This window comes from Lepisosteus platostomus, chromosome 5, assembly GCF_059453375.1.
Source record: "Lepisosteus platostomus isolate fLepPlt1 chromosome 5, fLepPlt1.hap1, whole genome shotgun sequence".
In the NCBI taxonomy this organism is placed as follows: Eukaryota; Metazoa; Chordata; class Actinopteri; order Semionotiformes; family Lepisosteidae; genus Lepisosteus; species Lepisosteus platostomus.
In genome coordinates this window covers 24,255,988-24,278,600 of record NC_142615.1, presented here as the reverse complement: position 1 = coordinate 24,278,600, position 22,613 = coordinate 24,255,988, and the positions used below count along the sequence as shown (strand labels likewise).

Here is a 22,613-nt window from a genome sequence, read left to right as displayed (position 1 = left end):
TCCTCAGGCAGGACTGCCCAGCATTTATTAAATATTTCAAACAGATTCTCAAGCAGTAATAATTATTAAAACACAGAATGAGCAGGATGTGATACAGACAGAGCAGTGCCACCAAGACATCACAAAGTCCTGATATGATTTCATGTGCTTCCAATATTACATCACATTTTCCAGAATTGACATCATACAATCCCCAAATGTCTTCACAGCCCCTGTAACTTACTGCGGGGATGTTATGTTTATGAGTAGGAGCCATGCAGCTGCACCCAAAGGAGAGAGCAATGAGTGGTCCTGACTCAGGAAGAGAGAGAGGAAAGATGTCTCAAATGCAGATGTAGAGTGAAAACAATGACTTTCTCAACAAGGGCCCCCTGTTCCCTTAGCCAGACAGAACGTTCAGCTCCTCTTCAGCTCCAGTGAGGAGCTGGTCAGGGCTGCTGCCATCCCTGGAGCTCGCACCCAGGGCCAGCCCGACAGCAGGGGAGGAGAAGATACTGCGGCCATTCAGAGGCAAGACAGGGCGATAAACATCAGCCAAGTGCAGGACTGTAGTGAACTGGTCAATCTGGAGAGAGAGAGGGGTTAATACAGACACACTGACTGGACACTCCAGTACATTAGCACTGCACTGAGAGAGAGGGATTAATACAGACACACTGACTGGACACTCCAGTACATTAAAACTGCACTGAGAGAGAGGGGTTCATACAGACACACTGACTGGACACTCCAGTACATGAACACTGCACTGAGAGAGAGAGGGGGGTTCATACAGACACACTGACTGGACACTACAGTCCATTAACACTGCACTGAGAGAGAGAGGGGTTAACACAGACACACTGACTGGACACTCTGGTACATTAACACTGCACCGAGAGAGAGAGGGGTTAATACAGACACACTGACTGGACACTAACAGCTCAATACAAACATGTTTAAGACGCACACACACGTCCGCCTGTCTCTCACCAGATCTCTGCTGACCCTCACAGGCTCCTGGAACACGGTCCATACCACAGCCTCATTACAGTCAGGGGTGGTCAAGGACCCCCTGTAGCGAAAGAACTTGGAGCGGTCCACCCCCCTCAGCAGCTCGTCCAGGGAGAGAAACAGAGCCAGAGTCTTAGTGTAGCCTATTGGGGAACGAGAGAGAGACGCATCCTTAACCGAGAGCGCTCGCTGATGGACCCTCACTGGCTGGACACTCCTCTCCTGTCACCTCACCTGTCCCAGCGACCTCCTTCAGGAGTGACGTCAGTGTCTTCCAGCCCTCAGGAGTGCCACCTGCCTCTGTCGCCTAGCAACCCAAAGAGAGGCTGTCTGTGTCCCAGTCTGTGGTCTTCATCTCCACATGTCTGAGATCAGCTGGTCTCTGGACTGGACAGCGCCACTGGACACACACAGTGTCCCCAGGGAACCGCAGGAGCTGAGAGCCTGCACACTCATCTTCCTGCAGGAACACTGCCCTCTGCTGGACACTGGGGCTCAACCAGACAGCTTTGCTGGCTCGACAGATGAACCCCATGTCATTTCAGACGTTCACTATCACATATCACTTCTCTGTTATCATGCCTGTCCTCTCTCTGTCCTCTCTCACTTTGTTCTGTCTTTCTGTGTCTCTCTGTCAATGTGTTCTCCTTCTTTCTGTGTCCTGTCTCTCTCTCTGTGTGTCATTTCTCTCTCTATGTATTCTCTCTCTCTGTGTGTCCTGTCTCTGTGTGTGTGTGTCCTGTCTCTCTCTCTCTGTGTCCTGTCTCTCTCTCAGTGTCCTGTCTCTCTCTCTCTCTCTCAGTACTGACCTCTATGAAGAAGCCCAAGACAGCAATGCCCTCAGGATCAGCCAGAGCTGCAGGCAAACTCTTCCCCTTCTTCACATGGACGATGTGCAGCTGATAACACAACAGTAACACAACACAGCAGTTACACAACACTGTGACACAGCATTGAAAACTGTCACACAGCCCTGGAAACAGTGACACAAGCCTGGAAACAGTAACACAGCCCTGGACACAGTCGCGAAACCCTGGACACAGTCACACAGCCCTGGACACAGTCACACAACCCTGGACACAGTCACACAGTCCCGCACTGTCCCCTCACCTCCATGGGGAAGCGCTGTCCGTCCAGCAGGTGCTCGGAGCCGGGGAAGTCTGCGGAGTTTCCCCAGTGGAAGTGGAACTGGACAGCGGAGTACCAGCCAGAGAGCCCCCCGCCACTGACCCCCGCCCCTGGCCTTAGGGTCACCTGCACTGAGACACACAGCCAGAGAGAGCCAGGGTGTCTCCCATCACTGCTCCCGTCACTGTGCCAGTCACACACTGCTCCCATTACTGTCCCAGTCACTGTCCCAGTCACACACTGCTCCCGTCACCCAGTCACACCCTGCTCCCGTCACCCAGTCACACCCTGCTCCTGCCACTGTCCCAGTCACTTACTGCTCCTGCCACTGTCCCAATCACTCACTGATCCCGTCACTGTCCCAGTAACACACTGCTCCTCTAACTGTCCCAGTCACACACTGCTCCCGTCACTGAAACAGTCACTCACTGCTTCTGTCACTGTCCCAATCACTCACTGATCCCGTCACTATCCCAGTCACACACTGCTCCTGTCACTGTCCCAGTAACACACTGCTCCCATCACTGTCCCAGTCACACACTGCTCCTGTCACTGTCCCAGTCACACCCTGCTCCTGTCATTGTCCTAATCACACACTGATCCTCTAACTGTCCCAGTCACTCACTGCTCCCGTCACTGTCCCAGTCACTCACTACTCCTGTCAATGTCCCAGTCACACACTGCTCCCATCACTGTCCCAGTCACACTGCTCTCGTCACTGTCCCAGTCACACACTGCTCCCGTCACTGTCCCAGTCACTCACTGCTCCCGTCACTGTCCCAGTCTCTCACTGCTCCCGTCACTGTCCCAGTCACTGTCCCAGTGACTCAGTGCTCCCATCACTCTCCCAGTCACTCACTGCTTATGTCACTGTCCTAGTCACACACTGTCTCGGTCAGTCAGTGTCTCAGTCAGTCTCTGTCTCGGTCAGTCTCTTACTGTCTCAGCCAGTCTCTGTCTCAGTCAGTCTTTGTCCCAGTCACACATTGTTTCGGTCAGTCTCTAACTGTCTCGGTCAGTCACTGTCTCAGTCAGTCAGTCTCTGTTTCAGTCAGTCACTGTCTCAGGCAGTCACTGTCGTAGTCAGTCTCTGTCTAAGTCAGTCTCTGTCTCGGTCAGTCAGTGTCTCAGTCAGTCTCTGTCTCAGCCAGTCTCTGTCTCAGTCACACACTGTCTCAGTCAGTCTCTGTCTCGGTCAGTATCTTACTGTCTCGGTCAGTCTCTGTCTCAGTCAGTCTCTGTCTCAGTCACACACTGTCTCAGTCAGTCTCTGTCTCAGCCAGTCTCTGTCTCAGTCACACACTGTCTCAGTCAGTCTCTGTCTCGGTCAGTCTCTCGCTGTCTCAGCCAGTCTCTGTCTCAGTCAGTCTCTGTCTCAGTCAGTCTCTGTCTCGGTCAGTCTCTTACTTTCTCGGTCAGTCTCTGTCTCAGTCAGTCTGTGTCCCAGTCACACACTGTCTCGGTCAGTCACTGTCTCAGTCAGTCAGTCTCTGTCTCAGTCAGTCTCTGTCCCAGTCACACACTGTCTCGGTCAGTCTCTCTGTCAGTGTCTCGGTCAGTCAAGGTCTCGCTCAGTCACTGTCTCGCTCAGTCACTGTCTCAGTCAGTCTCTGTCTCGGTCAGTCTCTGTCTTGGTCAGTCTCTCACTGTCTCGGTCAGTCACTGTCTCAGTCAGTCAGTCTCTGTCTCGGTCAGTTACTGTTTCGGTCAGTCTCTGTCTCGGTCAGTCTCTCACTGTCTCAGTCAGTCACTGTTTCGGTCAGTCTCTGTCTCGGTCAGTCTCTCACTGTCTCAGTCGGTCTCTGTCTTGGTCAGTCTCTCACTGTCTCTGTCAGTCACTGTCTCAGTCAGTCAGTCCCTGTCTCAGTCAGTCAGTGTCTCGGTCAGTCACTGTCTCAGTCAGTCCACATCTGTCTCAGTCAGTCAGTGTCTCGGTCAGTCTCTCACTGTCTCGATCAGTCTCTCGCTGTCTCAGTCAGTCAATGTGTGTGTCAGTGTTACCTGTGTGTCCGTTGTTGGTCAGCTCTCTCATGATGTTCTTCTCTCTGTACCCAGTGAAGGTCAGCTCAGTCAGATTGGGGTCAGTGGTCACTCCAGAGGTCCTGATGTCCACAGGAGACTGACGTTGCCCATTGCAGTGACCAAAAGGCCTGGATACCCAGGCAGAAGGGCCTGTAACAGAGACACAGTGCCTGTGTACACTGATTGGTTGTGTAGACAAGAGACTGGACCTCAGTCAGGCCATTCCTTAACCAATCATCATTCAGGGTCATTAATCAGAGCATTCCTTAATCAATCACTGATCAGGATTTTATTGATTAGATGATTCACTCCGGTGTCTTACCACACTGCCCGCGATGGTAGCACCAGTCACACTGATGAGACTCTGAAAGACAGAGTGTTACAAGAGGCAAATTCTCAGGACAACCGGTTTCCTGCTTTCTTACGACACTCAGAATTACACCTCCCATCCTGTTACTGAGGTTTGCAGTGATCGCCTCTCTCACTGTGTCTCCTGTCCTGTTGTGTGTGTTTATCACTGAGATATTCTCTGTGATCTCTTCTCTCTCGCTGTGTCTCCTGTCCTGTTGTGTGTGTTTATCACTGAGGGATTCTCTGTGATCTCCTCTCTCTCACTGTGTCTCCTGTCCTGTTGTACTATATGTGTTTATTACTGAGGGATTCTCTGTGATCTCCTCTCTCTCACTGTGTCTCCTGTCCTGTTGTGTGTGTTTATCACTGAGAAATTCTCTGTGATCTCCTCTCTTATTGTGTCTCCTGTCCTGTTGTGTGTGTTTATCACTGAGGGATTCTCAGTGATCTCCTCTCTCTCACCGTGTCTCCTGTCCTGTTGTGTATTACTGAGAGATTCTCTGTGATCTCTCTGTCTTCAGGTATTCTTACTCCAGTCTGCAGGTGCTCTGTTGAGAGTGTGGTATCACCTGTGGGATCACAGTGTGGTTTGGCAGCAGCTCGATGTCTGACTGGAATGTGTCACAAGGTTGATCAATTTGGCCCAGTCCATTACCCTCTGGTAAGCATTATAGGAGCACAAAGACACAGATCTCCAGACTCAGAGACAGCTTATTCCCTCAGGATGTCAGCTTGTCTAATTCTACAGTGACTCTACAACTGCACACTGCTTCTGCTGCCTTTTATCTGTGTGTTATTCAGCTTCGTTGTTGCTGCTGCTGTTGTTGTGTGTTGAAGGTGATGTTTCCTCAATGTCTTTGTATTGGAGCCTACATGCAAATAAGCATCTCATTGCGCTTGCGCCTGTGGCAAATAAATTAAACTGAAACTGCTCTGAGATTGTGTCTAATTAGATTGCTGATTGAATACTCAATAGAAATGTATATCACTCTGAACCACAGCAGAGCTTCATTTCCAGCTCAGGATCTAAGGAGCAGGAGGAGTGAGAATAATACTCACTGGCTCTCACTGAGGACAGCAGCCCCAGACACAGCAGGAGGAGAAACACATCCATCTGTTAGAGAAAACCAGACAGAGATGAGTCTGTATCCCTGAGCACACCTGCGTCTTTAACACACAGCTGGTCACTGAACACAGACGAACCCCAGTCCAATCAGGGCAATACAGCAACCTACACAGCCACACACAGCACTGAGACTTTCTGTCAAGTACTGTAGTAAGATATACTTTGTTATTGTGTGGTGAAAGCACAGTACAGTGCAGTAAAACCCAGTGAGATTGTAAAAGAGTTGATTACAGGTAAAGTCCAGTGAGATTGTGGTAAAACAGTCCATTACAGGTAAAGTTCAGTGAGATTGTGGTAAAAACATAGTCCAGTGCAATACACCCCAGTATGTTTGTGGTAAAACACAGAACAGTGGAGTACATCCCAGTGAGATCGAGGTAAAAACACAGTACAGTGTAGTAAAGCCCAGTGAGATCAAGGTAAAAATACACTACAGTGCAGTAAAGCCCTGTGAGATTGTGGTAAAAATACAGTACAGTGCAGAAAAGCCCAGTGAGATTGTTGTAAAAACACAGTACAGTGCAGTAAAGCCCAGTGAAATCAGGGTAGAAACACAGTACAGTGCAGTACAGCCCAGTGAGATTGTGGTAAAAGCACAGTAGAGTGCAGTAAAGCCCAGTGAGAGTGTGGTAGATGAGACAGCAGATCAAAGGAGACACACTTACTCTGGGAGTCACTGTGGTGTCGATGTGCCCACTCACTCAGCTCTCGGTGTGAGCCCATCTGTGGGCTGTGCTGCTCTTAAACCCTGCAGACAGCCAATCACACACAGAGCTGTTCAGCCCCTCTCGCCCGCTTGATTTTACATAACTGATCTGAAAGTGCCGCCCAGCTTCAGTAGCATGGCTGGGCACCTTGTTCCACACTCCCACCAGAAGATCCTCCTGTCCCAAGGTTTGTCAGGGATCGGTCTCCTGTCTTTTCTGATTCCATCTCTGCAGCTGTGTGTTGTTCTCATCTTGATGAGCTGCTGCACTGGCGCTTGTGTGATTCGACCCTGATAAGCGCTCCCAGACTTTCCAGATAACTCAGGCGCACCTGATAGCTCTGCAGATTCCCCGAATCTGATTTCCAATCACCCTGTGGGGAGACAGCAGGACAAAGCTGGAATTGAACAGACGAAAAAGCAGCTAGACCTCAGGCACTGAGCAGGGGTGAGCATGTGCGCCTTGTAGCACTGAGGTCCTGGGGTTTAGCTCCTGGGGTGCTGTGTGTGTGGAGTTTGCATGGTCTCCCCATGTTCATATGGGTTTCCTCCCACAGTTCAAAGACACACTGGTAGGATATTGGCCTCTGGGAATATTGGCCCTGGTGTCAGCGTGTGTGTGTGCCTTGTGATGGACTGGCGTCCTGTCAAGGGCGTACCTTGCCCTGGGCCCATTGCTTGCTGGAATAGACTCCTGCTCCCTCACGACCCTGAGCTGGAAGAAGTGGTGCGACAACGGAAGGATGAATAAAATTGTGAGCCTTGAGTTGACAATCCTCCCCAGCTGTAGAACAAGGACAAAGTCCTGTTTTAGAGTATAGTGTACTGTTGTGGTCAGCATGTTACAAAACAAAAGATGCTGCTGCACTGGAATAATTCCAGAGATGTATACCATACTGACAAGCTGAAGGAACTGAGTCTCTTAAGTCTGAAGGGAGTGTCCCACACTGACAGGCTGTAGGAACTGAGCATCTTTAGTCTGAAGGGAGTGTCCCACATTGACAGGCTGAAGGAACTGAGTCTCCTTAGTCTGAAGGAAGTGTCCCACACTGAGAGGCTGGAGGAACTGAGTCTCTTCAGTCTGAAGGGAGTGTCCCACACTGACAGGCTGAAGGAACAGAGTCTCTTTAGTCTAAAGGGAGTGTCCCACACTAACAGGCTGAAGGAACTGAGCATCTTTAGTGTGAAGGGATGGTCCCACACTGACAGGCTGGAGGAAGTGAGTCTCTTTAGTCTGAAGGGAGTGTCCCACACTGATCAACACAACTGAATTCTTCATAATAAACAGTAAGACACAAGCCAGAGGACAGCAGAGGAAACGTTGGGGAAGAGCAGTTCAAACTGTGCCCAGAGGGCTCCCCCTGTGGTATTATCATGAAAGGGTATGAGTGACCATGGCATGTGCTTCAGAACTATAGAACGCTTCCACACGTGGCACAGTGGCTATTTCTGATTAGGTGAACCTCCTCTTTCAGGAATTCTGAAAAGACAATTAATCAGCCCAGATCAGAAGTGAACCTAGGTCAAGTCATGTCAGGTTTGAAATTCTCTCACCCCTCAGAACGGTGTCTGTGCTGACACATGAGACAGACTGAGGCTTTACTGGGAGTATGAAAGCCCCTGGAGAAGGTGTGAATGCAGAGATTAACAGGGAAGATGCTCCTCTGTGTTCCTGTTGTTTCATGAACGACCATCTGAGACTCAAACTGTCTTTAATCCTTTCTGGTTTAAAGACACTGCAGCTCCCAAAAGTTTTCTGAAACTTTAGTCATTTCTGGTTCACTGCTGGAACTCCCAAAAGTCCTCAAAGTGGAAGAGTATCCAAGCAATGCAGACGTTCAAGAGAGTTTCTGGTTTTAATGACCTCTTGTCACTACAGTAAAGTTCTTACACACTAGATGTAAAGTAAGTAACTGCGGTTTTATTCCATGTTCAAACAATTAACTTGAACCTCATTACTTTCTTAAAGAACATATTATTCTCTGACCCTTGAACTACAAAACCTCACCTACAGAATTCTTTTTAAGCCCCCAAAAGTCCCTTCCCTTTCAACTTACTTCCTTCAATGTATCCCAAATTCCAATCTCCAAACAAAGGCACTAGAGCTGTCTTTGCCAAGCCCTGTGTACTGTACTGTAGAAACCAGCTCTAGGGCCAATGGAACCCCGTGAAACTGTCAGTTGGCTCTCTGGTGTCACACAGCTTCCTGGTATTTGTAGTCCTGGCTTGTAGTCTTCAGCTCTAGCTGCCCGTCCAGGAATTCAGTCTCTGTGAATCAACAGCTGTAGGAAACACAGCGAGAAGCAGGTGGAGAGGAATCCTGCTGAATCAGGGCTGAGGTCCTCTTTCTCAACCGCGGGCCGTTAGCAGGCTCGCACCCTTGCGAAACACCACATGATTCGGGGTTAATAACGGCTTGGTTTCTTCAGCACAGCTTGTGCAAACCTCTTGCAACTTCCAAGAATAACAAAATCTTAAATTTGTGAAATCATGAGTCAGGATGCACTTCTTTTAAATATCGCTACTGCTGTTGATACTAACAATCCCAATGATAATACTGAAACACCAATAAATAATATTGATGCTCATTAAGGGTAAAGGTGTTGGTATAGGATTTCACTATAGATGCAAGAATCTACAGCTGGTAACACTATAGAAACATAGATGGATGACAATACTAATGCTAATCTTGACACAAATACTGATATTAATAATGATACTGAAATTAGTACTAATGATGATACTAATACTGATATTAACACTAATAGAGAAAATAATACTGAAACTGATACTACTGATACTAACACTGATGATACCTTTCATACTGACAATACTAATGATCTCCCTTCTTGTATGAATTGGCTGCCCAAAAGATAATGGAAATCAATCTCCCTACTCTACAAGTACATCAGCAAATTTGGGGAGAGTGTCTTTAGTGTCAGGATTCCAGAAATAATGGGAATTATCCATCCATCTACTCTCTAACCTCGGCATCTGCTTCAGGGTTGCGGGAGGGCAGAGCCTATCCCATCAGGCAGTGGGCTCAGGGCAGGGTCCAGCCTCGAGGAGAGTCCAGTCCATCACGGGGCAGCACACAGACACAGACACGAGAACAGGGGGCTAGTTTGCTCAGCTTTGCTAAGTCACTTAGTCTCCCGGGATATCTCTGGGCTGCTGGAGGAAAGTGGAACTCCAGGAGATAACTCAAGCAAACACAAGAAGACCTCCACACACACAGCACCCCAGAACCTGAGTCCACAACCCCAGCTCTGTGAGGAAGACATTCAGCACCACCACCACCCCCAGTCTTCCCATTTCTGATTTATGAAGAGAAGGGGCTGCTGCAGAGCGGCTTGTGCAAGATGACCAGACGTGTGGTTTCAGGTTTAAGGACGGAAACGAGCCCAGTCACTAACGAACTCACTCCCCCAGCGGGCAGTGAGGCCACACCAGAGGGCTGGAGAGGGGAATTCTTCTTGATCACGTCTGAGTTGTACGAGTTGTTCACAAACCCCGCACTCCACCTTCAACTAGATGTTCAGTTAGAGGATTGATTTGATCATCATTGAATCAGCGATGAACTTGTAAATGTTAACAATAGCAATAAGCAGCAGAAACTGTACAAAGGTCTGTGCTTCTCCAGCGCACGTTGACCATGTCTGATCGCTGCTCCAAAGATATTTACTGTGCTTTCGCTTCCAGCCTCTGTTGGGATTTTTCTAATTAAAGAGAAATTTATCAATTTTAAATTCGATACCTTCACAGTGTGAAGTGACCCAGGCTGTGATCATGGGGAGGCCGAGAAGAAAGCTGTTGAGTATACTCCTATACTCTGGAAATGCCATACTCTGATACTCTCAGACTCCAATACTCTCATATTCCTACAATATGAAAGGAATATGAGAGTATAGGCACATGGGAGTGTGCCTATACTCTCATACTCCTGAATTCCCATACTATCAGACTCCCATACTGCTTTAATCCCAAACTCTCATACTCTCATTCTCCAGTACTCCTATATTCCCAAACTCCTATAATTGTGTACTTCCACACTGCCCTACACCTATACTCCAATATTCCTGTCCTCCAATTACTCCATTACTTCTATACTCCTATAATTCTTTAGAATTAATAATAATTAATAATTGCTTGCATTTATATAGGGTTTTTCTGGACACTCAAAGTGCTTTACAGGTAATGGGGACTCTCCTCCACCACCAGTGTGCAGCCCCACCTGGATGATACGACAGCAACCATAGTGCGCCAGTACACTCTCAACACATCAGCTATCAGTGGGGAGGAGAGCAGAGTAATGAAGCCCATTCATAGAGGGGGATTGTTAGGAGGCCATGACTGGTAAGAGCCAATGGGAAATTTGGCCAGGATGGCGGGGTAACACCCCTACTCTTTTCAAGAAACAGCCTGGGATTTTTAATGACCACAGAGAGTCAGGACCTCTCATCCTTTTATGTCTCATCCGAAGGACGGCGCCTGTTTACAGTATAGTGTCCCCGTCACTGTACTGGGGCATTAGGACCCACATAGACCGCAGGGTGAGCGCCCCCTGCTCGTCCCACTAACACCTCTTCCAGCAGCAACCTAAGTTTTTCCCAGGAGGTCTCCCATCCAGGTACTGACCAGGCTCACACCTGCTGAGCTCCTGTGGGTTTATTTTTTACTCTAATTAACCTCATCATTGTCCCAGACATCTTTGCTCCTGTACTCTAACATTCCTATTCTCTTTGAATCCTAGACTCCAGTATTCCCATACTCCTATAATCCCATGTTCATATAATCTCATGCTTCTGTTCTCCCACACTCTATACTTCAATACTCCCATACTCCTGCTCTCCAATACTGCAATACTCCTGTACTTCCACTCTGCTACAGCCCCACAGGAAACACTTTATAACTGAATAAGAAACTGGGCCAGCTGGTCAGTGAGGGAGACACCAGACTGGCCTCAATCACGAGAGTAAGACAATCAGACAGCTTGCAGACACCAGGGAGCCATTTAGCCCATCTGGCCCCACTGGGCATCAGGCAGAGCGCTGGCTCTGTGGCTCAGGATCTGCGCCTATGTCTGGAAGGTTCCCGGTTGGAATCGCACAGCCGGCAGAGGAATCCTACTCCGTTGGGCCCCTGAGCAAGGCCCTTAACCCCAACTGCTCCAGGGGCGCCTTGTAAATGGCTGACCCTGCGCTCTGACCCCCAGCTTCTCTCCCTGTATGTGTGTCTCATGGCCAATAAATGATCTTATATATCTTATCTAGTACCTAATGGATTGAAAAATCGGAGACGTTGGGCTCAATGAAGTGAAAAGGCTCTTCGCTGGGATCACCCCCAGGGCTCCAGCTGTAAAGCTACGGGGCTCTGTGTCCAGTAGTAGCTGGAGAAGGTCAGTGCTCTGTGTCCAGGAGCAGTTAGGAGGGCCAGTGCTCTGTGTCCAGTAGTAGCTGGAGAAGGTCAGTGCTCTGTGTCCAGCAGTAGTTGGGGAGGGTCAGTGCTCTGTGTCCAGTAGTAGCTGGAGAGGGTCCGTCTTCTGTGTCCAGCAGTAGTTGGGGAGGGTCAGTGCTCTGTGTTCAGCAGTAGTTGGGGAGGGACAGTGCTCTGTGTTCAGCAGTAGCTGGGGGTGGGTCAGTGCTCTGTGTCCAGCAGTAGTTGGGGAGGGTCAGTGCTCTGTGTCCAGCAGTAGTTGGGGAGGGTCAGTGCTCTGTGCCAAGCAGTAGCTGGGGAGGGTCAGTGCTCTGTGTCCAGTAGTAGTTGGGGAGGGTCAGTGCTCTGTGTCCAGCTGTAGTTGGGGAGGGTCAGTGCTCTGTGTCCAGTAGTAGCTGGAGAGTGTCCATCTTCTGTGTCCAGCATTAGTTGGGGAGGGTAAGTGCTCTGTGTCCAGCAGTAGTTGGGGAGGGTCAGTGCTCTGTGCCAAGCAGTTTATCATGTGCTCGTCTCGGATGGATTACCTTGTTATGGATTACGGACTGTTCCCTGAGTACCAACCTGGATCTGCCTGGGCTCGGTTGCCTTTGGCTGTTCCCCTGTGAACTGGATCACAAACTGTCCTCACAAATAAACCTAGTGTGTCTTTCCCTGAAGTCTGTCTAGTGTCTTCTCCAGAAAAACCGTCAGGTTTAACTGACCTCTACATGGGAGACCAATCTGGCTCCCATAACACACCTGCTGTGGTTTGTGTTAATAGAGCTCAGATACAGAAATCAGGACTCCAGGTGGACTGATAATACAAGCTCAAACTGCTGCTAGAAGAGTTTGAACTGACTCTGGACTCAAAAGAACATGCGGACGCTGTGGCTGTGGGGCTGGATGTGCAGGGCACACCCTGCTACTGCCGCTGGCTGGAGCGGAAGAAGGTAGTGGTTTCCTTCCTCCACCTCCCTGCATCAAGGAGAAGCTGAGTAGCTGGGGGGTGAGAGTGATTTCGGACATCAGGATGCGCCACTACCCCAGGACCACCATTGCTGATGGCACGAGGTTTGTTCGGATTCGCTTTCCCGATCATGTAGCCTCGTTGCCATACAGCACCCGCTTCGCCACGGCAGAGGGGGGGCAGTACTTCAGGGTCCTCCACGACCAGCAACAAAGGGTGTGTCATGTCTGCCTGGACTCGGGGCACATCGCCAAGGACTGCCCTGAGTTCCTCTGCTATGAGTGCAGAAAGCCCGGCCACCGCGCCAGGAACTGCACCGCTGCCAAGTGCCCGGACTGCCTCCATGCGCTCATGAGCTGCAACTGCGAGCCGGAACCGGAAGATCCAGCCGCCACAGGAGCAGCTTCCCGCAACGCCGAGGGGGTTGAAGATGGACTACAAGTGGCTGAGCATGGAGAGTTGCCAGCAGCGGCGCCCCAGGACCCCAGTGAGCCAGCAACGCCCCAGCCGGTGATGGGGGAGAGGCAGAGGGAGGCCCCTCCAATCTTGGGTACAGTGCAGCAGAAAGGAGCCGGGGACCAGCCAGCATCTCCACCAGCGGGGGCGCCCCGTTGCCCTAACAAACCTGTTGCGTCCCACTCTGTGCCGCAAGAGAAGTGGAGGGAGGTTGCTCCACAACAGGCGGCGGTGCAGCGTGGTGCAGCTGAGATCCTACGGGCACCACCACCACCAGAGGCGGCCCCTCAGCGTACCAGTGGGCTTATGACACCCCAGCCTGTGCAGGGAGAGAGGCAGAGGGAGGAGGCGACGGCACCAGCACCACCACCACCATCACCGTCAGCGGTTCCCCAGCTTACCAGTGAGCCAGCAGGGCCCTCTTCTGGGTCCAGGCATGAGAAGCCTGCTGGGGTCAGCAAAGGCGCTGCTGCGAGGCGTGTGACCAAGCGGCAGCGGCAACGGCGACAAGATCCTGGCAAGGTGGACGTAGGCCCAAACGAAGAGACGCTCGAGGACCCAGAGGAGCCTGAGGGGAAGCGCCTGGTTGCCCTGCAGCAGCCACAAGACACCGCCCTGCCTGGTGAGGGAGCCTCTTCAATACTCGGTCAGGTACCGTTGGCAGACACTGAGGAAGGGGAGTTGGATATGGTTGTGGGAGGAAAGGTAGGGGAAGTGGTGGAAGAAGGAATGGAGGATGGGTGTCTGGAGATGGATGGGGCAGGGACAGAGGAGGGGGAATTACAGGGCATGAAATGGAGGGGGAAGGAGAGGTGGTGGAGATGGATGGGGTGGAGAGGGAGGACAGGGAAAAGGGGGAGAGGAGTTGGCGAGCCGGGATACAACCGCCTGGGCCCTCGAAGGCCGGGATCCAGTGGCACCACGTCAGGCCTCAGCCCAACCTCAATCCCAGTTCAAGAGTTGTCCGCAGACCCATCCTTGATGTCTCTGCGGTGGCGGAGACAGGAGGTGGGGAGGAAGCAGCAAGTGTTGGCAATGAGAATGTGGCAGAAAGGGCGGGGAAACTGTTGTGCGGGCCGGAGAATTAACTTCACTCTTTCCTGGCCATATACGTGATGGCATCTTTCGCCTCTTTAAATGCCAACGGGCTGAGGGACAGAGCGAAGCTCGGGGCAGTGTTAGCTCTGCTGGGGCGGACGGATGTTGTCTGCCTCCAGGAGACCTTCTGGGACGAGGAGTGTGTCCAAGAGGTGCGAGCACAGTGGGACTGGGAGCTGTTTTACAGCAACGCCTCCAGCCTGTGCAGGAGGGGGGTGGCCGTGCTGGTGAGGAGGGGAGTGTACGAGAGCGTAAGGCTCCTGCACCGCGACACGGACGGCCGGCTCCTGCAGGTCTGTCTCGGGTTTCTGGGACAGTCCGTGCTGCTGAGCAACATCTACGCCCCCAATGGGGAAGCTGAGCGGCTCGCCTTCTTCAAGTAGCCAGGGCTGGTCGTCGGAGATTTTAACTGTGCACTGAGTGCGCTCAATGTCGCGGTTGGGATGACCTTTAAGAGCAGCGCTGCTCGCAGCTTCCTGGAGCACAGTGCGGAGGCTCACGGGTTCGTGGATGCGTGGTGTCAGGCTTATGGTGCGCGGAGGGACTTTTTTCGGCGGCAGGTCGTTGAAGGTGTCTTGAGACAGAGCCGGATCTACCTGTTGCTGGGGCACATGAGTCTCTTCCCGTGCCTGAGCCGTATGCGCTATGTGTTCACGACCCTGATCGACCATGCTGTGCTTCACTTCTCTGTAGCAGGGGCACAGGAGGACCGGGGCCCCTGCCCCTGGTGCTTTAATAACGCGCTCCTGGGGGAGGCTTCATTCTGTCAGGGCATAGAAGACCTAATCCGGCAGCAGCTGCAGTGTCCCCTGTATAGGTCAGAAAAGCTGGTCAGGTGGGATAATCTCAAGTACGGGATCAAAGAGTTCAGTATCTCGTATGGCCTGTCCCAGGGGCGGGAGAAGGCCAGGCGGGAGAGAGAGCTTCGGGCTCGGATCACCTCAGAGCTCGGGCTCCTGGCAGATCACGGCGGGGGCTGCGAGCTCTTGCTGGAGCTGAGGGGTGAGCTGCAAGCCCTGGAGGAGGAGAAGTGGAGAGGAGCCAGGGTGCGCAGCAGAGCCCAGTATCTGGCCGAGGGCGAGAAGAGCACGAGGTTCTTTTTCGGCCTGGAGCAGGAGAGGCAGCGCAGCTCCTTCATTGAGGAGCTGGTGGGAGAGGACGGTGTGCGGCTCCCTGCCCCCGAGGCCGTTAGGAATGAGGTGTTTTCTTTTTATAGTGCCTTGTTCTGGTCCGAAGGGGTGGATGAGCAGCAGACCCGGGCCATGCTGGCTGAGGTGAGTACCCGCCTGTCACAGAGCGATCGTGAGCTCTGTGACAGTGCACTGAGCTTGGAGGAAGTGCTTGAAGCACTTCGGGGCTCGTCTCCTAACAAGAGCCCTGGGTGGGACGGGCTCTCCTCCAAGCTCTACAGACACTTCCAGCAGTCCCTGGGGCCCCTCCTTCTGGAGTTGTTCCAGGAGATTGCCAGGACCGGCGCTCTGACCCCATCTATGAGAAGGGGGGTGATCTCTCTTGTCTACAAAAAGCAGGGGGATCCCTCCCTTTTGAAAAACTTTCGCCCGATCAGCCTGTTGAACACGGACTATAAGATCCTAACTCGTGTTCTCTCCCTCAGGCTCGGGAAGGTTCTGCCCAGGATCCTGTCGCCTTCGCAGACCTACTGCCTCAAGTGGAGAGACATTGCGGACACGGTGTGCTCCATCAGAGATGTTGTGGACCTTATGCGGGAGCAGCCGAGGGGTGGATACGTCCTGAAACTGGACCAGGAGAAGGCCTTCGACAGGGTGGAGCATTCCTTCCTGTTTGAGGTCTTGAAGAGCTTTGGCTTTGGCGAGGCCTTCATCTCCAGGGTGAGGCTCGTGTACAAGGGGATCGTGAGCTGTGTCAAGGTGAATGGTTCCCTCACGAGCTTCTTTCCAGTGACCTTGCCTGGGGGCACCGGCACCTCGTTGATATACCAATATGCTGACGACACCACACTGACGTTGGCAGAGGTGGCGGAGATCTCAGCCATTTTGGAGGTGGTGCAGGCCTACTGCGCTGCCTCAGGCGCCAAGGTAAACTTGGAGAAGTCTGAGGTCATGTCGGTGGGGAGGGCAGACCTTGCCCCGCTCTTCGGCTACCCTTTCAGGGTTGAGACGGGTCACCTGAAGGTCCTTGGCATCTACATTAACGCTGATGAGCAGGCCACTGGGCTTCTCCTGTGGAAGGAGAAGCTCATTAAGATGAGGGCCAATTAAATTGGCAGCTCTACGAGGCTGGCATATCCAAGGTCAAGGATCTTTTTATGAAGTAAAGGACGGATTTCTGTCCCACCCAGGCTATTGTCGACGCTGTGCGAGAGGTCGACGACGAGCTGCCTGTCAGTAAGATCCGTCAGGATTATGAGCAGCTCAAACTCGGTCTCCCGGACAGTTGGCTGGAGAAGCTCCATCTACAAGACGGGGCAGCAGGCCCGGCCTGGCCAGAGCTGAGGGTGAAGTGGGGGGACCATGGGGTGGACCTCCTGGGGTGCACCACCAGCATGTTCTACAGGCTGATGGTGGCGAAACGCTTCAGAGTGCCGGTCTCAGAGGTGTTCTGGGGTAAGATCTTCCCCCAGCTCGAGCCAGGGCGTACTTGACGTATCTGCTGGATGGCCTGTTTCGCTCTGTTCGAGGAGCTGTTCTTGACGGGGTGCCCTGGAAAGAGCTGTTCCTCTTTGGGTACCGCGGGTCTGAGGGTTGGGGTTAACGCCATTTTAGTGAACCTCCTCCTCAGCCTAGCGAGGACAGCTGTCTGGGAGAGGAGGAACCTCATGATGTACAATGGCCTGAAGCCAGACCTTGTCAGGCTGTACATTGCCAGGGTGAAGGACTGCTTTTCTCTCAGCCTGGCCTACTGCAGGGCTGAGAGGCAGATGGCCGACTTTCGCAGGATCTTCTTAAAAAATAACATCTTTGTGGACCTGCGGGAGGAAGGCCTGTACTTCCGGCTCTGAGATGGGGGTGTCTTTGAACAAAAGACACACACGGCTCCACCCTTTTCCACCCCTGAATAGCATTGGCGAGTTGAATAGCATTCAATTCACATCGAATAGCATTGGCCCCTGAATAGCCCCTGAATAGCATTGGTGAAGCTCAGCACTGGGCCACTGGGCACAATTTCCCACCGTTTCCATAGTGTAGTGGTTATCACGTTAGCTTCACACGTGGAATGTCCCCAGTTCAAAACAAAGCAGCTTTTTTTGTTACCACGCACACTGTTTGGGGATTCGCCTAGCGCTGTGATCGAACAGACCTACTCACCTCTTAGTGTGGCGGGATCTGCACAGTGCATGTCGCAGTGCTTTCTGCTTTCACTTCAATGTGCTTCCTGATGTCGAGTCGTGTGCTGTGCAGAGGCTCTGAAAGTGAGAGCAATGAAAAAGTGCACAGCGCTGTGAAAGAAAACACAGAGAAGTGAAAGGCAGTCCTTTCTCTAAGACCGGGGTAAAATTAGCTTGAAGTTCGAAAACGATTTTGGCACGCCTGTAGTGCTTCCGCGAAATTCCGCGAGTTACAAAAACACTTGATTTGTGTATAAAATGCATTGTGAATGCTTTCTCAGCATTCACTTTGTCATTTTTATGACTTTTTTTTACCACGCTCAAATATTGTTTTGTCCATATCTTCACAATGGAAGCACAGAATGTCTTCAAACCAAATGCATTTTAAAGACCACAACTTGTGGAAATTTCCAAATTCTCTACATCAAACTTTCAGTGAGCTAATTTCGTTTTTCATCGATGCGTAATTACGCACTAACTGGAACCCGGGGGACCGCTGTGTGCACATGTTCAAAATGCGACAAATACTGTAAGACATGATGCGAAGAAGCATGAAGCGAGGGGGATTAGCTCAAATGGTAGAGCGCTCGCTTAGCATGCAAGAGGTAGCGGGATCGATGCCCGCATCCTCCAGGTCTGAGTTTGGATCTCCGGAAGCCCGGTGCTCTTGTTTAGCTTCTGCGACTTCTGACAGGTGCTCCTCCGTTGCGGAGAGAATGTCCTTCAATTGTCAAGCGTTGAAGGGCCACACCTCCTTCCCAACCTCAGTCTGCACTGAGTGCGTCTCCGGCATTTTCTCGTCCAATTTGTCAGCTTAGCAAGTGAAAAGTATATCCGAGTGAAAACAGTGCTGATAATACTCTCACGAATTGTTAGAAGACGTGCTTTTGATCATCGATTGCTTAACAATCACATTCGTTCGACTTGAGCCATCAAGCTCGTAGTTTTCCTTCAAATCTTGAAAGCTCTCAGTGAGAACATCATAGGCTGCAGGACGCCCCGTAACTTGATTACTTCAACAGAAAGAAGAGCAGACAGCTCGACAAATATGTGAGGCGCAGAGAGCGCAAGGCGAGCCGCACACGTTTCGGTGGCTGAGAGAGGGCAGTTTTTGCTTCTGCATTTCCCAAGTAAGGACGCATGACAACAAGCGATCGCGGTGCTCATCTACGACACAGTGGTGATGAGTTTTCAGTACGTGTTCTTTTGAACGAGCAATGAGGTTGCCGCCTTGGACAGCTGACTGCACGCTCTCATTGTGCCACGTGATGAGAATTCACCAGGCTCGTTCAGTCATTAGTCACATTCCATCGTTTGCCATAAGCAGACGCTGCGAAGTGATGTGGATATCAGTTCCCAGTCTTGTGGAAGAGGAGGAAAAGAGCAAACGAGGGCTCGTCCAGGAGTTGAACCCGGGACCTCTCGCACCCTAAGCGAGAATCATACCACTAGACCAACGAGCCACAGCAGCACTTTCCATTTCAATCTGTCAGCGAGCTTGAGGATGGGGAAAGGCGCCATTCACTCGTCCAGTCAGACCTTCATCAATAAGTCAAGAAAGCTGCAATTACACGACTGCCTTGCAGACGAAGGGCAGTGAACTGTGCCCGGTAAGAGGGGAACAAGCGGCACTAGGTGACGCCGAGGCATAAGTCCCAGCGAGGGGGGTTGGCTTGTATGGTACAGCGCTTGCTTTGGATGTGGGAGATAGCAAGATCAATTCCCGCATCCTCCAGGTGTGTGCTTAGAGCTTGATGTGCCGAAAGGTGTCCTTTAGCCTGTGGTCCCGCCTTACATGGAGAGCATCGTGCAGCTGTCAAGCGTTTCGCAGCCACGCCCCCTTTTCATCTTCTCTCTGGCTTAAGCGTCACTCCGCCCCTCTCTCTTGACATTTCATGTCAGCATGTCAGAAGTCCGAGTGACATTTTTAATGGCTGAGTGAGGGCACGATGCTGAAGCAGAGAGGCCACTTCAGCCACAGAGACTTGTGCTAGGTGAGATCTGAAAGACGGACTCGCAACAGAAACAGACCAAAAATGTATCGGTGAGATCAAAAGGCAAATGCAACATTCAGCAGAGGGCGTCTAAAGATTAGGGAACGGGCGACTGAAATCCATGTGAGGCAAACTTTCCGGTGTGTGTACTGCAGCTGGGCTTGTTGGCGTAATTGGTAGTGCGTCAGTCTCGTCATCTGAAGGGCCTGAGTTTGATCCTCACACGGGGCAGGGCTGCTTCCTCTCTTGCTCTTTTCAAACACTTGCGGCAACTGTTCGCTCATAACCACGTCTGGAATGCGTGACCTTTACACGGGCGAGAAGCAACGCCGCATCCCTTTTCTAAAGAACATTCACATTCAGAAATAAGTCAAGAAATTTGCCATTACTTTCGCTCGCAGTGCTGTCAGCCTGCCCATGTTGCCAAAGAAAGATTCACTCGGCGTCAACATGACAGAACAGCGATCACTTGAAAACAATGTTCCACACTCCGTAAGCAAGAACTTCAGTGTTTGCAGTCACCCGATATGCCGATAGTCAAAGGAGCGCAAAACACGAAGCGTCAAAAGACAAGATGAGTTGATGGAAAGAGCGTTGAATTGATGAGCACAAAAGTTCAGCTCGTACAATAGGCAACGAAGGTCTCAGCGTCGTCATCGCACTTGAAAGGACTGCCTTGCAGACCAAGGGCAGTGGGCGGTGCCCGGTAAGAGGGGCAGAGGCGGTAAGACATGATGGCGAGAAGCATGAAGCGAGGGGGATTAGCTCAAATGGTAGAGCGCTTGCTTAGCATGCAAGAGGTAGCGGGATCGATGCCCGCATCCTCCAGGTCTGAGTTTGGATCTCCGGAAGCCCGGTGCTCTTGTTTAGCTTCTGCGACTTCTGACAGGTGCTCCTCCGTTGCGGAGAGAATGTCCTTCAGTTGTCAAGCGTTGAAGGGCCACACCTTCTTCCCAACCTCAGTCTGCACTGAGTGCGTCTCCGGCATTTTCTCGTCCAATTTGTCAGCTTAGCAAGTGAAAAGTATATCCGAGTGAAAACAGTGCTGATAATACTCTCACGAATTGTTAGAAGACGTGCTTTTGATCATCGATTGCTTAACAATCACATTCGTTCGACTTGAGCCATCAAGCTCGTCGTTTTCCTTCAAATCTTGAAAGCTCTCAGTGAGAACATCATAGGCTGCAGGACGCCCCGTAACTTGATTACTTCAACAGAAAGAAGAGCAGACAGCTCGACAAATATGTGAGGCGCAGAGAGCGCAAGGCGAGCCGCACACGTTTCGGTGGCTGAGAGAGGGCAGTTTTTGCTTCTGCATTTCCCAAGTAAGGACGCATGACAACAAGCGATCGCGGTGCTCATCTACGACACAGTGGTGATGAGTTTTCAGTACGTGTTCTTTTGAACGAGCAATGAGGTTGCCGCCTTGGACAGCTGACTGCATGCTCTCATTGTGCCACGTGATGAGAATTCACCAGGCTCGTTCAGTCATTAGTCACATTCCATCGTTTGCCATAAGCAGACGCTGCGAAGTGATGTGGATATCAGTTCCCAGTCTTGTGGAAGAGGAGGAAAAGAGCACACGAGGGCTCGTCCGGGAGTTGAACCCGGGACCTCTCGCACCCTAAGCGAGAATCATACCACTAGACCAACGAGCCACAGGAGCACTTTCCATTTCAATCTGTCAGCGAGCTTGAGGATGGGGAGAGGCGCCATTCGCTCGTCCAGTCAGACCTTCATCAATAAGTCAAGAAAGCTGCAATTACACGACTGCCTTGCAGACGAAGGGCAGTGAACTGTGCCCGGTAAGAGGGGAACAAGCGGCACTAGGTGACGCCGAGGCATAAGTCCCAGCGAGGGGGGTTGGCTTGTATGGTACAGCGCTTGCTTTGCATGTGGGAGATAGCAGGATCAATTCCTGCATCCTCCAGGTGTGTGCTTAGAGCTTGATGTGCCGAAAGGTGTCCTTTAGCCTGTGGTCCCGCCTTACATGGAGAGCATCGTGCAGCTGTCAAGCGTTTCGCAGCCACGCCCCCTTTTCATCTTCTCTCTGGCTTAAGCGTCACTCCGCCCCTCTCTCTTGACATTTCATGTCAGCATGTCAGAAGTCCGAGTGACATTTTTAATGGCTGAGTGAGGGCACGATGCTGAAGCAGAGAGGCCACTTCAGCCACAGAGACTTGTGCTAGGTGAGATCTGAAAGACGGACTCGCAACAGAAACAGACCAAAAATGTATCGGTGAGATCAAAAGGCAAATGCAACATTCAGCAGAGGGCGTCTAAAGATTAGGGAACGGGCGACTGAAATCCATGTGAGGCAAACTTTCCGGTGTGTGTACTGCAGCTGGGCTTGTTGGCGTAATTGGTAGTGCGTCAGTCTCGTCATCTGAAAGGCCTGAGTTTGATCCTCACACGGGGCAGGGCTGCTTCCTCTCTTGCTCTTTTCAAACACTTGCGGCTACTGTTCGCTCATAACCACGTCTGGAATGCGTGACCTTTACACGGGCGAGAAGCAACGCCGCATCCCTTTTCTAAAGAACATTCACATTCAGAAATAAGTCAAGAAATTTGCCATTACTTTCGCTCGCACTGCTGTCAGCCTGCCCATGTTGCCAAAGAAAGATTCACTCGGCGTCAACATGACAGAACAGCGATCACTTGAAAACAATGTTCCACACTCCGTAAGCAAGAACTTCAGTGTTTGCAGTCACCCGATATGCCGATAGTCAAAGGAGCGCAAAACACGAAGCGTCAAAAGACAAGATGAGTTGATGGAAAGAGCGTTGAATTGATGAGCACAAAAGTTCAGCTCGTACAATAGGCAACGAAGGTCCCGGCGTTGTCATCGCATTTGAAAGGACTGCCTTGCAGACTAAGGGCAGTTGGAGGTTGCTGTTTTGAGACGGAGGCATTGGGATGGTGGGCCGAGATCTATTCTTCTTAAGGAATTCTTCATCGTGAAAGATCGGTCCACAGGTCATCCAAAGAACTCAGGGAATCATGTGCTACTGAATGGAGTGAAGTGCTGAAACACATGACATGCCCCCTTG

At 51.3% G+C, this 22,613-nt stretch overlaps 1 protein-coding gene and 3 non-coding genes across 5 annotated transcripts; 1 reads left to right on the top strand and 3 right to left on the bottom strand.

The window, feature by feature from the left end:
- Positions 1-6,403, bottom strand: LOC148665265 (carbonic anhydrase 4-like). 2 transcript variants are annotated; one of them, XM_088631586.1, is made up of 9 exons: positions 6,286-6,403; positions 5,554-5,608; positions 4,466-4,507; positions 4,123-4,293; positions 2,104-2,252; positions 1,803-1,892; positions 1,228-1,300; positions 973-1,136; positions 1-565 (listed from the first exon to the last, which is right to left on the bottom strand). In XM_088631586.1, exons 2-9 carry the CDS (start codon positions 5,606-5,608, stop codon positions 380-382), a joined length of 930 nt encoding a protein of 309 aa, XP_088487712.1. In that variant the 5' UTR covers positions 6,286-6,403; the 3' UTR covers positions 1-379. The 2 variants fall into 2 exon arrangements, with proteins under 2 accessions (XP_088487712.1, XP_088487713.1); XM_088631587.1 differs by lacking the exon at positions 4,466-4,507.
- Positions 6,404-18,960: 12,557 nt separating this feature from the next.
- Positions 18,961-19,032, bottom strand: trnap-agg (transfer RNA proline (anticodon AGG)). The gene has a single exon. It is a non-coding gene; the product is annotated as a tRNA-Pro (tRNA).
- Positions 19,033-20,318: 1,286 nt separating this feature from the next.
- On the top strand, positions 20,319-20,391 carry trnaa-agc (transfer RNA alanine (anticodon AGC)). Its single transcript has one exon. It is a non-coding gene; the product is annotated as a tRNA-Ala (tRNA).
- A 758-nt stretch (positions 20,392-21,149) lies between these two features.
- trnap-agg (transfer RNA proline (anticodon AGG)) lies at positions 21,150-21,221 on the bottom strand. The gene has a single exon. It is a non-coding gene; the product is annotated as a tRNA-Pro (tRNA).
- Between the last annotated feature and the right edge of the window lie 1,392 nt (positions 21,222-22,613).

Coding starts and splice junctions, on each gene's coding strand:
- LOC148665265 (XM_088631586.1), bottom strand. CDS start 5,608: ATGGATGTGTTTCTCCTCCTGCTGTGTCTGGGGCTGCTGTCCTCAGTG. Junction 1,893..2,103: donor GACAGCGCTTCCCCATGGAG/GTGAGGGGACAG, acceptor TTGTGTTATCAG/CTGCACATCGTCCATGTGAA. Junction 1,137..1,227: donor GAAGGAGGTCGCTGGGACAG/GTGAGGTGACAG, acceptor GTTCCCCAATAG/GCTACACTAAGACTCTGGCT.